Source organism: Nelumbo lutea, chromosome 1 (assembly GCF_056320005.1).
Source record: "Nelumbo lutea isolate HS-2025 chromosome 1, American lotus-T2T, whole genome shotgun sequence".
Taxonomy (NCBI): domain Eukaryota; kingdom Viridiplantae; phylum Streptophyta; class Magnoliopsida; order Proteales; family Nelumbonaceae; genus Nelumbo; species Nelumbo lutea.
The window spans coordinates 1,973,332-1,986,065 of record NC_142684.1 but is presented as its reverse complement, the minus strand read 5'-3'; the positions used below and the strand labels follow the sequence as shown (position 1 = coordinate 1,986,065).

The 12,734-nt window shown below is 38.7% G+C and overlaps 1 protein-coding gene across 4 annotated transcripts in view; it reads left to right on the top strand.

Annotated features, from left to right (window-relative positions):
* Positions 1-12,734, top strand: part of FHY1 (Haloacid dehalogenase-like hydrolase (HAD) superfamily protein) — a 38,369-nt gene that overhangs the window by 23,929 nt on the left and 1,706 nt on the right. For 2 of the 4 annotated variants that reach the window (XM_088966537.1, XM_088966535.1), the window contains 2 exons: positions 4,796-4,910; positions 4,983-5,053. In XM_088966537.1, coding sequence (XP_088822663.1) covers positions 4,796-4,910; positions 4,983-5,053 — 186 coding nt within the window. The remainder of the gene's footprint in view (positions 1-4,795; positions 4,911-4,982; positions 5,054-12,734) is intronic. The other 2 variants (XM_088966538.1, XM_088966536.1) reach the window with 1 other exon arrangement.

Here is a 12,734-nt window from a genome sequence, read left to right as displayed (position 1 = left end):
CATGGAATTGTTTGACCTGGTTAGTGAGTCATAGGGTAAACATTAATTATCATTTGTATTATTATTATTTTGTTCTATTTTTAGCCATTCCTTCATTAGTAACAATAATTATTTTTTTTCAATACTTATTTTTGTTTAATACGATGAATATGTAATATTAAAGACATACCTAAATTTTCTATAAATTTTATGAATTTTTTATTTATATTTTATTAATTAATTTATGATATTACAAGTTGACTTGTTTGACCAAGATAGTTGAACTGCTGATTGACCAAGTCAGAGGGAAATATTCTTCCAATCAGTTTTTAGAACATTAGCTTTTTTTCTTTCTTTATTTATTAGTGTTTTTTAACCTATAGTTGAATTGGTTGATTAGATAGATCGATCATCCACCTGAGTAGGATTAAAGGTTCATTTCACCCATCAAACTGCTTGCTTACAAAAAGCTATGTCGATGACCCGGTGACCAACTGGTTGAACTATTTGATAAGGCCAATGGGATCATGGGTTAGATATTATTATTTTTTAATTATTTTATATTCCATTTTGATCATTAAGAAAAATAAATTTTATTTATCACACTTATTTTTGTTTAATATGATGAATATAATATTAGTGGGTTTCCTTTATTTTTCTATGAAGTTTCTGTATTTTTGTATTTCATTCTTTTTTTTTTTTAATTTGTATTATTTGGCTTTGATGTCATGGGTTGACCCATTGGACTTGGATGATTGAACTGATGACGTGCTTACCTAGATGGAAAAGCACTTTTGTTTCTGGGTTGGTCTTAAAAATATTGGTTTTTATACCATTTCATTATTATGTATAAGTTAATTAGAGGAATTTAAGGGTAAGAAACAAAAATGCCTTAAATATATGAGTTAATGAGAACCAATACCTTAAATATTGTAGTTAATTCAATGTTTTAAAATTTTCAGGCATGACACAAAACATTCCACTACCAGAGGCATGACGTTTAGTTTTTTTTTTTTTTTTTTATTGGAAAACAATAAGTTTCATTAGAGATAAGTTAAACTGAAATACAGAAGTCAATCCTTATTAGAAAAGGTTGATCCTTACAGTCCCTTGTTTTGCTAGGGCGTCAGCAAAACCATTTGCTGATCTCCTTACCCACTTGAAACAAACACCCACCTCCCTTGTTATGCTAAGTATTTCCCTTATCAGCTGTCTATACTGCCAAATTCCCAGCTTCCCTGATTGCATCCACCCAATTACCAATTTGGAGTCCCCCTCTATCTCAATCTGCTGTAGCCCCAATTGTTTGGCCAGTTTTACAGAGCCATTATCTTGCCTTCATTATCTCCCAAAAACACCTCCTATTACAAGATGGGCCCGGATTACCTATAGAGGCATGAAGTTTAGTTCTAGAATGGAATAAGCATAAGCCTCTTAAGCACAAGGAAGCATAAGTAGGGGTGAGCATTCGGTTTGTCTGGTTAAAAACTGAACTGAATAAACCGAACTTTTAAAAACCGATTAACATTTTCGAAAACCAAACAATCCAAACTGAATTTTTTTTTTGGTTATTTCAGTTTGTTTGGTTAAAATCGAAATCCATTAATTGTGATACTTTACTAGTCTTAGAGAGAGAGAATTTTCTGCCAGTAAACTGATACCTTAGCTATAGTGTGCAAAAACTATAGCAACTTTGGTTTTGTAAGATTTGAGCTGGCTTAAGCTCCCTTTTGGAATACCACTCCTATTCGAGGAGGGGAAAAAGAAACTAAGAAAGAAAACTCTTCTTTGTTAAACTAGCTAGTGAATAGTTTTGAAGTGGGTGCCTATTTAATCACTTGATAGATGGGATTGAATATTTGATCTATCAAAGATAAAAGAAAAAAAAAAAAAAACGATGGATGTAAGTACTTGAGTGATGTGGTTTAGACATCATACTTGAACCAAATTCAGAGATTTTGTTTCACCGGTGCTGAATAAGATAGGTCACAGTCACAGTTGCAGGCTGGGCTCTGGAGCAGTTGAACTGGAACTCGCCGCTGCCGCAAGGCTAACCAATGTTGCCGGTGGTAGGAATGTAGGATAACGGAAGACGAAACTCAAAGGTGAAGGTCACCGACAGCCTAACGCTAGAGTTTTAGTTTTACGGAGGGAACTGGGAGTCTAGGAAGACGAAGGTTGAACAAGGCGAACTTGAAGGCTGAAGTGAAGCAGGGGTTTTGCCGCCATATTGGTTTTGGCCGCCTAAGGAACAAGGATCGAGTAAGTATTAGAGAGAGTAGGGTATTTGTAATTTTACCTATTTACCCTAGAAGTTTGGTTTAATCGGTTAACCGAACCACTAAGTGCCCTAACCGAACACCGAACTCTTACAAACCGATATTTACACCCGAAACAGAACCAATTCCCTGAAATAACCGAACCAAAAACACTGAACCCGAAATTTCGGTTTTAACCGAACTATGCTCACCCCTAAGCATAAGCCTCCTCAAGAGGATGGGTTTCTTTCTGTCTTGAGGCATACCACAATTATATTCCTCATGCAAAGGGCATTTGATGCGTATTGCTTCAAAGGCATCCACACCTTCAACATATGCTTCCAGGTGTTTTGAGCGTGCCTTGCTTGGAGGTGCACCTTAAAGGGTACACCTCAAATGCCTTTTAAAATATTTAGTTAGAGAGAATAGGATGAACTGAAAAGCAGTAGTTCAAATTTTGTTTTCTGACCGTACAATATGGGGGGCTGCAAATTCAGAAATAGAGGTATTTTAAGTCAAGGAAAATTCTGGAAACACTCAAGATCAATTCCAACTTTTTATAGTAATAAATATAGATATGTATATATATATGTGTGTGTGTGTGTGTGTGTGTGTATCCATATGGAGAGAGAGTAGGTTTGCAACACTCTTGCTTGAAAGTATAAAACAAAAATCACAAAATTGCCATTCTCTGACTTCAGCTTGAAAGAACTGAAATAAGTAGTAAGTTACTCAAGCTAGGAACCAACTATTACAACACTAATCAGACTCTTAGGATGAGTCCACATAAAACATGTAAACTGACCAAGGTACCCCTATAGTCCAAAAAAAATACAAAAATAAATAAATAAATAGATAGATAGATAGATAGATAAAAGCCCAGTTTTTGGGCTTCGGTATCATGGAATAGGGATCAAGAGAGTTAATATGGTGAGTATTGGGAGATGGGTGTCCCACTCAACATAGATGAGAGAGCTACTTAAAAGATGAGTAAGATTTCCTCGTTGAGTGAATCTGCACCAAGGATTCATGTTGTGCTTTGTATCCTTTTGTATTCTTATTGTCACGACTTGATTGTTCCCATTGGCTAAGTTGTGTAGCACTCACTTGGCCCTCCAAGCAAGTCAGCCAAACTGCACGCCCAAGACCCTTCTTGTCCTTCTTTGAGTTGTAAGCTTTCTTCTAGTGTAGTACAATCTCTTCCTCTTACAATACTTGGTGTGCTCTTGTGTGCCTTGGTGTGTGTCATCATCACTTAATCAACCTAGCAAGAAGAGTCTTGGATGTGCAGTTTGGCTGACTTGCTTGGAGGGCCAAGTGAGTGCCACATGACTTAACCAGCGGGAACAATCGGGTCGTGACATTATGGTGTGGTTCTGTGGCTTGTGTTCTTTGCAGATGAGGTAGCTTAATGGAAAAATGTTTTTTGTTTCCAGGTTAGTTTTAAAAATATTGATTTTTTATACCATTGAATTGTGGTATAAAGAGTTAATTAGTGGAATTTAACTTATTTGCAAAGAAAATACCATATTAAAAGAAGACCCATAATTTTTGCTTGAAAAGAAATTTTTGTTTCCTAAATAAAGTATAACGGTGGAGCAGGATCAGATTAGCCGAATCTTAGCAGTTAGGTGATTGCTCTGGCAATGATGATAAAGTTTCACTGATAAAACTTTTAGTTTATCTTGAACATATATATTTTTGGAATGGAGATTTATTCTTCAATTCCTTTATGAAAATTGATAGTTATGATGTACTTGAATGACAATCTATGATGCCTTGAGAACTCTACATGCCTAGTGTATTGGTATTTGACATAATAATTATTGGATATGATCATATGATATTTGGATACTGCATGGACACTTCTAGATGTACCTCTAGCATAAAGACTCCTTGGTAGGTCTTAAGAAATTATATTAAAAGAAGAATCTTTACATGTTAGAAATTTAATTAAATTTGGCAAGAAATGAGTCCTGTGGAATGATATTCAGATTAAAAAATCTAGATATAGAAGAATGATATAAGCATATTACATGGAATACGTTGTTTTCATATCCTAGATTTTAGGAAGATTGCAAAGGAGGTTGAGGCTGAATTTAAATGGGTCCGAAGAAGTGCAAATGGGCTAGCTGATGGTTTAGCAAAACAGGGGGCATTGAGACAGCAATTGTTTTGGGCTGCACTGTAATGGGGGATAGAATAGAGTGATTAAAGTGGATCAACAGTCCCATCACCAAGTTGTATAAACTGTTTACAATCTGAATTTTAATAAAATATGTTTACTGATAAAAAAAATGTCCTAGATTTTAGGAAATGGAGAGTTGTATCCCTGTTTTCCATATTCGAGTCTGTGTCCATATCCATATTGGTATCTAGTCATCATTGATCATAATCTGTTTGGATGACTATTTGCCAGTTCTTGCTTACAGGAACAGGGTAGATGATTGTAATTGTGTAGCATTCAACAAGTTCTTTTTTTTTTTATGATTATCTACAATTTTCTTACCTTATGTTACCTTTGATAGAGGCAATGAATTCAGCTATTGTTTATGCAGGCCTTAAAGAATGCATGAGAAGAGGATATTCCTACACAGACGGTGTTGAAGCATTACTTCATAGGTTGAAGCAAAACAACTATGAAATGCATGCTTTTACAAACTATCCTTCCTGGTATGATGATTATAGTTTAATGATTTTTTACTGCAAAGAGTTCCAATAATTTTCTTTTAATTGTTTTTGCAGGTACACAATTATTGAAGACAAGTTAAAGATCTCAAAATATTTATCTTGGACCTTCTGTTCGTGCATAATTGGTAAGACTTCTAGTTTGTTTTGGTCTTGATATTTTGTTTTTTTTTTTTCATTTATCTTTCATTAATTTTTTATACATAAAATATCCCTTAATATCATGTCAACTATTTTTCATGCTCGATCATCAACAAATAACTGTTTTATATGCCACAAGTCTGTTTAGCTTCTCTTATTCAAACTGCACTGACACCAGGGACATCTTCCATTATTGTAACTTAGTGGATCATCATGATTAATTTTCGCAGTCATTGTGTCTATTTGTTTTGATGTAATCACTTTTGGATCATATCAACAAAGCAGTGATTTTTATTTTCCATATGAACATCTTTGGGCTGGAGTAATCAATATATGGGGATGGGATGTATCTGGACTCCTTGAAGAAGACAGCATGCTAGCTTTGTAATATTAACCAAATATTTGGCTTTATCCAAATATTGGGCTGGATGGGACTTAGTTTGGTTCAGATTTTGTTTATAATTCTTTTGTCTTAATGGGCCTTAGCTCTTGTGGGCCTGTTAAGTTTTCTTCTTTAAGCTATAGGCAGCCAACCAATTAAGAGTATGGATGTAACTATCCATTGTTTAATCAGAATTAATAAAGATCTTTAGGAGCAGGAGAGAGTGTGATTGACTCATCTCCTTCCTTTCTCTTATTTTTCTCCTTCTTCCTCCTATTCTGAATTCATATTCTCTTTCTTCTTTCTTTCTCGGTTATTTCTACAATTGGTTTTATACTTGGTATCAGAGTAGTTCAAACTTGTTTTTCTTTTTTTCTCTAATCCCATACGCAGTTTGTGTGGAGAACTAAGTTGGTGATTGATTGAAGATTCGTGTGGCCTAGTTGGTAGAGGTTTTCTGGAGAAATACTCTCTCAAATTGGTACCCATGAGAAGTTTTGGAGATTTTTACCCGAAACCCTTGCCAATTAGAGAAAACCAGTTAAGGGTCCAACCTAGCGCTCAAGGCTTAAAATGAAGCTTGTGCATCACCTTAGAGATTGATCCAAGTTTCCTGGAGTTCTGGAATTCCTACAAGGAGTGATTATAGTTTTCACTTTTCCCTCAGGTCCCAGGTTTTGTGCATCCCTAGTTCTAAGACATATTAAGCTCAATATTTGGTTGTTTTGTGTTCCTATCATCCCTATTGGTTATTTGAAAACACTTTCTCTAAGTTTTAGAGTAATGGAGAACTTAGAAGTAGAGATTAAGCAAACCTCAGTCCAGACTGGGTCCAAGATCTTCTATAGACCCTCTTTTGACAGTGACCACTGTGAAGTAGAGGAAAGTGGGGTTACAGCTCTGGTAGCAAGAAGAAGACTAAGGAGGATTATCCCTCCTATGAGAAATGGATGAAGGAGAACTACAATGTCATAGGTTGGCTTGTGAATTCTATGTAGTCCCATATCAACCAACATTACTTGTGGGTGGACTCTGCAAAGGAGATTTCAGATAGTGTTGCAGAGACATACTCTCTAAAACTGCATAGATTTGGGTTAGAGACTACTTTATGCTGAAATCTATTTGGCAAGAAATAGACTTAATGGAGATAGTTGTTTGAGAGAGTACTAAAGATGCTGAGAAGGCTTGTGGAAAGAAATAGGACATTTGAATTTTTGATAGGGCTAAATCTAGAATATGATATTATCAGGCAGAACACCTTGGCCTAGGATGATGTGACCTTGTCTCAGGCTTATGCTATGGAATGCGGATGGTAGCAAGGAAAATAGAAGGCAGTTCAGGTTCAGGGAACAGTTCCAGTAGATCATTTTGCTAATGTGATGGTGAAACTTAAGATGACAGCAGGTGGGGAGAAGAATACATCATTTGCTAGTATTGCAAGAAACCGAAACATACAAGACACTTATTGGAAGTTACACCCGCACCTTTTGCAAGCTCGATTTATAAATTCCAACAATAATAATGCTGGAAGTGGAAAGAGTGGGACTGCTAATGCAGCCATTGCTCCAGATGGTGAAAAGGGTCCTTGTGATGGGAAGATAACTATTGAGCAGTTGGCAATAGTGAAATCTGAATTTGAGAACTATGGGAGGTTGATTAATCATCTTGAGAATACAATTGCAGCTTCAAACTCTTCAGGGAATTCGACTTCCATTGCCTTTGCACACTCAGGTACTCATGCTATTGTCAACCATGCAACTCTCAAGTAATCCTAGGATCCATTGGATTATTGATTCCTGAGCTTTTGATCACATGACTAGTGTTTCTACCCTTTTTGGTTCTTACAACTTGCTTTCTAAATGACATGAAATAACTCTAGTCGATGGCTCTCTTGCCCCCATCTCAGGCAAGGGAGACATCAAGACCTCAAATAACTTTACCCTCATCTATGTCCTTTATGCCCCTAAACTTAACACCATCCTTTTATCTATTAGTAGCCTAACCAAATTCTTAAATTGTTGTATTACTTTTTTCCTTGCATATTCTGTTTTTTAGGATCTGCAATCACAAAAAGTGATTGGGAGTGGTGATGAGGCAAATGGGATATACTTGTTTGATGTTCTTGAGCGAATTCAAGAACCACCTCTAAAAGTTGCTTTTGGTTCCATTACCTTAAAATCCATTAGTCATATTATGTTACGTCACTTTTGTTTGGGTAATTTGTCCTTGTGAGCCTTGAGTCATTTGTTTCCAAGTTTATTTAAAGAAATAAGTCTATCAAGTCTACATTTGTGAGTCTTGAAAATTCTCAAAGTGTAAGTACATGGATTTAGACATGATGGGAATTGAGATTGAAGTCATGCAAACACAACACGATGCGACCACACTGTAGTCTAGCCCCATCCTCTCATTGCAACTTGTATTTAACTCTGCAATGCGAAATAAAACCTCATGATTGCATCACAAGGCCACCATTAGCTCTGGCCAGAAGACCTTGTCACTACGACTCTACTCCATGGATTGACCTTGCATCACACGGGCCTCTTGGCTGTAATGGCATCCTGCCTTAGCGCCACATCACAACAATACAATAGTACGGTCCTTCCATACTCATCTTGTAATGCCACACCAACATTAAGGTTAGAGAAAGAATTCTTACAATGTAACCGGCCTAGCTTTTAGAAGGGGGTAGTAGTTACACTAGTGCTCATGTGCAAACACTGAGGAGAAGGATAGGAACCCAAGCCCCGAGATCTCCACATGGACACGTGACGACACCCCAATTGTCTTGCCTGTTTTAGATCTAACATGATAACAAGCTTTCTTGCTTGGGAAAGTTTCCTTCCTTTAAACGTCTCATGTCTATAAATAGGAGACATTTGAGGCTCTCCTTACCTTCTCCAGAGCTCTTGTGTAAGCCCTGCCAAACTAAAACCATATCATTCCCAAAGCCTACAACTACCTCCCTCCTTTACCCTTATCAGAGCCATCTACCGTTCTTCAAGTAGACCTCTACAGCCTTACCCTCCTTGCTTACATTAGAATCATTGGTTCTTTTCCTAATCACAGAGATGACAGCAAGGAGAATCAATCTGACCCCCATCCCTGAGAACTTCACTAGAGGATCTAGAGCAAAACAATGCATCGAGACCCAATTCGACTTTGGAGATGGCGGCAAACTTGAGATCCAAGCCAACAAGGTCTACAACCTCATGGATCGGGTGCCATTATTGAGAATCGACTGGACATCATCCATGCCAACCGTTCATAAGGTAGATCAGATCGATACCTTGGAATGCCAATAGGCTGAAATCAAGGAGTTGCTCATGGAGGTGCTCCAACACCCTCAGGTTCATCCTTGCTTACATTAGAATCTTCGGTTCCTTTCCTAATCATGGAGATGGCAGCAAGGAGAATCAATTTGACCCCCATCCCTAAGAACTTCACTAGAGGATCTAGAGCAGAACAATACATCGAGACCCAATTTGACTTTGGAGATGGCGGCAAACTCGAGATCTAAGCCAACTGTTAGACAGTTATGCCCTTAACTCCAATCAAATTGATGTATCTTTTGACATTTATTGTAAATGAATAAAGTACATAATTGATTCATGTCATTGCGGTGTGTTTCTGTATAATACCCTTAAACTAGACACTTATGAGACTCGTGTTAGTTTAGAATCTTCACAGCCGTTGGATAGTTCTGGGGAGATTTATCCTGCCAAGGCTAACACTGATGTACCGCCAAGTTGGTTGGGGTGGCTTGTCTCGGCTACCAAGGTGAGACCTGAGGTACATGTAGTGTGGGTTTTCTTGAAAGCCTGAACCGGACCAAATTCTAGTATTGCCCTGGACCTTGGAGATAAATGGGAAAAACTGCAATGTTACACCTGACCCCTAGACTCGATTATGGTACTACACTAGGTGTCGGATCGGGTTGTCTTTGATATGCCAATCAGTGAGATCCTTAGAGGGGGTCAAAACCTGGGTATGTTGGGATAGTCCGAGAATTCATCTCAGTGGGTGATCATAGTGACAAGATCAGCCCCTTTGTCGGACAAAGTGAATGATCGGGGAATGCACTCTCTCTGATGGAAACCTAAACTGCCAACAATTGATTTCAAACGTTAAAGTTTGTTTTTTGCAAAATATGTTTATATAGAGATATACATATATATTATGGTTTCAAAATATTTGCAAAAGGTTTTAATTCCCAGGATCCATGTGAGTAGAGAGTGCAGCACTGTTCCTTGCAACCGAGGGAGAGGTCCTCTCTTGTCGGGCAGTGTTTGATCATTATGGGCTGAGAGGTTAAGTGTAAGACCATTGAGGGTAATACCTGACGGACTAATCTTGCATCTGCCCATAGTCCTTGGGTTTTCATAAGGTGGTTGGATCCAAGGACCATTTAGTGTAAATGTTGGGCCCATTAAGAGCCCATGGTGATGGACTCAGGGGTTCACTGTCTCCTACAGTGAATTCGTCCAGGCCTTGTAACAAAGGCTAGGCTGAACCCATGTGGCTGATGTGTAGATCAATGTTTGGGTCCCACACCATACAAAGAGAGCCAACTGGGCAGCAGGTTAAAGGATAAGTGAGCACATAAGCTTAATGGGTCTAAATCCCAATTCGAACTAGGCTTAAGTTAGTTAATTAAAAGGAGGCAAGATAGGATTTATAATCTGATTAGGATTAGGTGAAGGATAAGATAAGTCTTATCCATTCAAGAGCCCAGACCCAAATATCAGATTTGGATTAAGGAACTCTCTCCTAATTAGATTAGGAGGCTGATCCTGAGAAGGCTATAAATAAGGGGGGGAATTCCTTGGTTACATAACACAACCACCTATAGAATTCTTTCCTATTCTTGCCATCTCTACCCAGTTCAATCTCTTCTTGTGGAATTGATCAAGAAAGGTTCTTGATATTGTTTCTTGGTTGAAGAAACAATCTGAAGTCGTGCTCACCAGCCCCTGATCGATTCTTGTTGAAGAATCCTAGTTCTTGCTAAAGAGCCATCTTGCTGATCCTACTTCATCACACACTGTGTCATCTTCAGTGGAAGCGGATTTTGGTCTTCTCCTTGGGCGTGAACACCTTCATTGGGAGTTACTACTACTTTGTATCAAGTATATCCCTCTCCCTTTTGGTTTCAAATCTGGTCCGGTTTTGGGTTCAAGATTGATTCTTGAAAATGCAGTTTTCTAAAATAGGGAATGTGATTCCTAGATGGGAGAGAGAGATTTTTGAAATTTCGCCCAACCTTCCTACAGGGTTCAGCCATCCATATGATGGATCTCTCATCCCTTCACCAACAAGGTCTACAACCTCATGGATTGGGTGCCGGTATTAAGAATCGACTAGACATCATCCATGCCAACCATTCATAAGGTAGATCGGGTCGATACCCAGCAAGATGAAATCAAGGAGTTGCTCATGTAGGTGCTCCAAGCCTCCAACACCCTCAGGTCATCCTCTATTGTAGACTCATCCTCAGCACCAGGCTAAAGCTCAGTTCCTTGCTCAAACTCAGCCGTGGAACCAGAATACATAAGCTCTATAGAGCTTTGCATTAGAGATGCTCGATCTGGTGTTTAAGACGCCAACCCCTTTTAGGCCCATGTATGCAACTAAAGATGTTGCCTGTACTTCCACTTTCCTGGCACTTTTAGGCGTCTGTAAGCCAACGCTCCCTCAGAGTCACCTGTTAGTTGTGCAGAGCTACACAAATATGTGCAAAATCTCATTGAATCAAGACAAAACTAGAATTGGGTTGTTACCACTCTTTAGAAATCATATTTGAACTGGATACAATAGTGTCGCCTACGCGGCCCAACACTATTATATGGGCCATGTTGGGCTTGGGGTTTTAGGCCCGGGGCATGACCCATATATATTTATATATAATATAATATATTATATTATATAAATTATAATTATATAATAATATATAGTATATAATATATTAATAAAATAAACAATTGTTTTCAATTTTATTATACTATTTTATTTAATTATTGTATATATAAACAATTGTATACATCAAAATTCGTATAAAATAAAAATTTTAAGATTTTTTTTCAATTTTTTAAATAAATAGCTTTGGCCCAGTCCACGGCCCGGCTTGGCCCAAGGCTCGCCCCACGGATCAGTTTGGCCCGTGGCACGGCACGAGCCCATGTGGGCTCAGGCCGTGGGTCGTGGGCCGTGCCAGGCCGACCCCCTAAAGTATCCCAAGGGAGGGAGGGACGGCCCGCAGTCCGTGCCATGTAGACCTGTTCATGGGCCAAGTCGGGCCAGGCTCGGGCCGGGCTTTTACTCATCATTAATGGAAATACGCTAGGCCCGAGCCCGAGCCCAACCCTAATAAAAATCCCGAGCCTGAGCCCGAAGCCCGACCTAATAAAAAAATTACAATTTTCCCTATTCAAATTAGAATTAAAAATTCATATGGTTTTTTTTTTTTCCTATTTAAATGAACAATGGGCCTACAAGATGGTTTTTTTCCCTTTCTTTTACGTTTTAAAACAGTTTTACATTCTTAAATCAAAAAATTTATTCAAATGGACATAATCACATAACCCTTTGTAAGTCTAATTTTAGGTCAGGTCGAGCCGGGCTATTTTGACAAAACCTGAGCCCGGCTCGAATTTATTATGGGCCGGGATTTTTGGCCCGAGTTTAAGCCCGCGGGCCTATAAACATGTTCAAGCCCGTTCGAGGGCCAGGCCAGGGCGGCCCGTCGGGCCACCCGGCCCATGAACAGGTCTAGTGCCATGTGCCCCAGCACGACCCGTTTTACAGCTCTATCCAATAGGCTATCACCCTCCCCAATAGTGGTCCTTGTACAACAGCTAGCATGGCAGCCCTTAGGAACTAATTAGCAAGTTCGAGGACTCCATGGGTCCCTTTGCCTTGGATGGAGCTCAAGGTACGTGAGTTTTCTAAGTCACTAACAAGGTCCGATACTCTTGGTTTGTGAACTTTGACAACAGGCAGTATAAACTCTTGTGACGAGTTAGTGAAGAAATTCGTCACCAAATGGTTTACCTTAGAGAGGCGCATGACCATGGCAGACCTGTGCAACATTCAACAAAGACCCAAAGAAGACTTGCTCAACTATGTGTAGCAATTTCGGAAGCCACACATTCAATATTGGGCGAGTGTGTGACCGAGAAAGTGTTTGTAGAGCAGTGTTTCAGGGGCATGTGGTGCATTAGGATCAGGATAAAAAATCATGAGATACCCAGATCCGAGGTATGAAATGCCCTCTGCAACCTCTCTCA